At 35.4% G+C, this 3,949-nt stretch overlaps 1 protein-coding gene across 1 annotated transcript; it reads left to right on the top strand.

Annotated features, from left to right (window-relative positions):
- Positions 1 to 810: 810 nt before the first annotated feature.
- Positions 811 to 3,557, top strand: LOC147562782 (peptidyl-prolyl cis-trans isomerase FKBP19, chloroplastic-like). The gene is made up of 9 exons (XM_086653701.1): positions 811 to 883; positions 1,260 to 1,376; positions 1,759 to 1,844; positions 1,951 to 2,001; positions 2,093 to 2,173; positions 2,315 to 2,359; positions 2,559 to 2,614; positions 2,981 to 3,055; positions 3,164 to 3,557. Exons 1-9 carry the CDS (start codon positions 811 to 813, stop codon positions 3,261 to 3,263), a joined length of 684 nt encoding a protein of 227 aa, XP_086509827.1. The 3' UTR covers positions 3,264 to 3,557.
- The last annotated feature ends 392 nt before the right edge of the window (positions 3,558 to 3,949 follow it).

Below are 3,949 nucleotides of genomic sequence, written 5' to 3'. Positions count from 1 at the left end.
ATTTGTTTAATTTCATGAATAGCTAACTCTCTCCATCTAGGGTTTTAGGATGAAACTCATACTCGAACCTTTAGAGACATATTTTTATTTTGTTAATTCTCTTGATTGTGATTCAAAGTTGAAATTGTTTTAATTTGTAGAATTGACTTTCTTTTCATTGTTTATACTTTTAAATTTGATATATCATGCTTAGATTAGATTCTTTGATGATATATGCTTATTGATTAATAAACAATAGTTTAGAGATTTGTCTTCCGAAATAAACAATTACATTGTTATAGATTATTGGGTTTAAACGAAAACATCTTCCGGAATTAAGATAGTTCATTATCTGAAATTCCGAGTTATAAAGAAAGAGGATTGATTAGATAACTATTTGTTTTAAAGGTGATTTTATGTAGTAGATTCCAAAACCCCTAGACTTCTCCCCCCATTTGAGTTCATCTTTTTATTTGTTTTAATATTTTATATATTTTATTTTAAAACCAAAACCAAAATCAAAACATTTGAAAAATCTTATTAATTCCTAGTTTTAGAATAGTTTAACTAGTCTCTGAGGAACGAACCGGTCTTACCGGAAATATTACAACTTGACACCCGTATACTTGCGGGTGGTGACCTATTAGGGTAACCTTCTAGGCCCATCATCCACATAATTTGCTACAAGTTAAGAGACGTTTAAATGAAAAAATATTAAAGGCTTCCTTGCTAGGGTTTTGAGATGCAAAAAAACAAGTGTTGTTTCTCTACCTTAATCTGTGTTGCTTAGTTTACAATTACGTTTTCGTTTCTACTTTCCTGAAACACAAAATGACTACTGTTGTGTTGGTGAAACCCATAACTGCACTAGACAACCCTCGACGCCGAATGGTCACAATTCTCTGTATGAATGTGTTACTACTCAATCAAAATCCACCTTTATTTTGCTGAATATAGTTAGTTACTTCTCAAAGAGTCCAAATGATTTAATGGGGGTTAGATATAATATCTGAAGCGCCATAAACGCCATCACTTCCTTTCTGGGTGCAATTACCCTCCTTCCACCTATAAATAACGTCCTACAACATAATTAGAGTGCACCACCTAGCTAGTGTTAGACGAAACTGAGCGTAAATTTTCGTTCCGCCTGACAAAAAAGAAATAGACAAGCTGAATTTTCTGTTTCTTTCTTGCATATTTATACGGTATATGTAAAAAAATTGAATTGATATATTTTGCACCCTGGACCTTTTTATAGATGAAGCTCTCTTACTAATTAGTGCAAGAGGTGCTTCGAAGCGAAAGGGAAGTATTATTCTCAACCTTTGGATATGTGGCGGGGGTCCTGTGGAATGACCGATTGGCTGATGTAGCTGTATCATCTGAGTTTGCTGACAGTAAGTTTCTGAACATAAGTTTTCTTCTCAATATGGTTGTAATATTGTTCCACTTCTTCCAGGAAGAAATTGGACTGCTTTGTTATATAACTATCTCGACCTAAACTCATGCGAACATCTTTGTGGGTGAGCTTCTAAGAGCACACACCTACAAAAAACCTTATGTCGGCCAGGCTTAGTAGGCTGAGCAGTAAAATCAGGAAACATTGATACAGGGTATAAAGGAGATAGGATTTTTTGCAACTGAGAGGAAATCTTACACTCATATAACAAAATTCAATGCATCATGGAAGTAAACTGTTGTTATTTGGAGAACTTGGTGATTGTTTAAATATACTGATGGTGTATGGTTCTTTGTTCCTCGATGTATTCGAATCCGCAGTGCCAACACTTCGAGGGAAGGATTATGTGAAGTCCAAAATGCGATATCCATATTACACAGAAACAGAATCAGGTCTCCAGTACAAGGTCATCTATTAGAGACATAACCAAGGCCCTGCCTGGCATATGCATGTAAGTCATACACCTACATTGTTAATATTATAAATTTATTTCAAAATGTTGAGGGATGCAGGATTTGCGATTAGGTGATGGCCCAATTCCAAAGATGGGACAAACAGTGGTGGTAAGGCAATATTTGGAAGGCCAGCATGTTAGAATGTTAAAACTCGACTTTGTGGTTAATCGCTTCTCTAAATCATTAATTTACATTTAAGGTTGCTTGGGACGGTTATACCATCGGGTACTACGGCCGCATCTTTGAAGCTCGAAACAAGACAAAGGGTGGGTCTTTTGAGGTATTACACTGTTTACACACTTCACGGTTTACACCCTTTTGCTTGTTACTTACTTATTTAAGCCAAACACCACTTGTTTTTGCTTATATTCTACATAAGTCTGTAAATTTTTATTTACTCTGGGAATTTATTTATAAGCAGGGTGAAGAGAAAGAGTTTTTCAAATTTAAGCTTGGATCTCAAGAGGCAAGTTATTTCTCAGCTGAACTTTTGCTTCTTGAATCCCTTTGCAGTTTCTACATTGGCTTAAATGTCTGTATGTTTAGCTTTTGTTACGATTGAATGAATGAAGTGTTCTACGCCATATTGTTATGTGGTTTTTGACTAATCCAGTTGCTGAAAATTGTATAGAATTGGTAATGTTGCTCGTGTTTCGAGCTTTCAGGTTATACCAGCTTTCGAGGAAGCTGTTGCAGGCATGGCTCCTGGTGGCATTAGAAGGTGATGGGGTCATGCTTAATTGCTTACAAACAAACCACTTCTTACGATATTAAAACAACCCATAATACCATTACACACTTCGCATGTTATTTACTTCTGGTATTTGCATTAGTCATGAACAGGAAATACGTTGGCCATTTGAACAGCGAAAAGGAGTTGCTTCGTATGATCTCTCTAGTTCTCACTATACTTGAACATGCCATGTATCTGTGACAGTTACGATTATATCCGTTTAAGTGGATTAGTGCTACTCCAACTTACTGCTTTCCCAACTGATCTTTTTTCTCTTTAAATCATGCTTTGTATCTTAAGACGGATATCTTCACGAGGAATACGCATTTCATAGTTAACTTGACTGTGATGCAGGATAATAGTGCCTCCAGAATTGGGATATCCAGAAAATGACTACAACAAAAAAGGTCCAAGGCCGACAACATTTTCCGTAAGATTTGTTTGTCGTTTAACGAAGCCTTATATGTTTATTTGGCAATAAAAAAATTATGGAAAGCCTGATAGACAACAATGGGATATATATTGGTATTTGATCTGGGGTCAAAGAGATCTGGATTTTGTGCTGAAACACCAAGGACTAAGAGACAAAACTCTGTTGTTTGACATTGATCTCCTCAAAGTTGTAACAAACGGATAGGCCGCAGTTGGAGAAAAAAATTCAGGCATGCTGAGATAGCTTTTGTTTCTGTGTCAGGAGGCTCAGTTTAGCTTTCTAATTATCTTACAAGGAATCCGGTTCATGAAAGCAGCCAGATTTTAAATAACATCGACCATTGGTATAACGTGGAGATTTAAGTTCTTTTGTAATTTATCTGTGTAGATTCTAGAGAGACGTTATTATCATCTAAGCCTTGATGCCACATATAGTGGCCTCGTATACTTTTGTACCTGAATATTTCTCCATCAGCCTTCTTTTCTATAATGAATGACTGGCTTGTTGGAGATTAGAGGTATAGATACTTCAATACACTCAATAAACTCAAAAGATTCACATCAACATACTTTCATATAATAAAGCTTCTTTAGATCTACACAATCTCATAAAACAAGAGACACAAAGTTTTGTCACAATATTAAACTAGATATTGAAGTTAGTTCTTACCTTAAACACAATATTCATACTAGATCTATGTCTTCTTCTTCAAGTTTCTTGTATACTATTCTCCTTTTACTTTCACTCTCTAGATTGTTCTTGAACTTGACTAAGAAAAAAACTCTCTACACCCTTTTAATTAATTTCATGAGGCTTTTACTTTTTTACCCCTTCTAGTTTGGTAAACCATTTACTCAAACCCACACTTTTATATTGGGCCCAAACTCAAA

The sequence above is a fragment of the Eschscholzia californica genome, unplaced genomic scaffold, assembly GCF_041429995.1.
Source record: "Eschscholzia californica isolate CP2 unplaced genomic scaffold, dmEscCali1.0.p SCAF_1, whole genome shotgun sequence".
Lineage (NCBI taxonomy): Eukaryota > Viridiplantae > Streptophyta > Magnoliopsida > Ranunculales > Papaveraceae > Eschscholzia > Eschscholzia californica.
The sequence above is the reverse complement of the archived record's forward strand: the minus strand, read 5'-3'. Positions and strand labels throughout refer to the sequence as shown.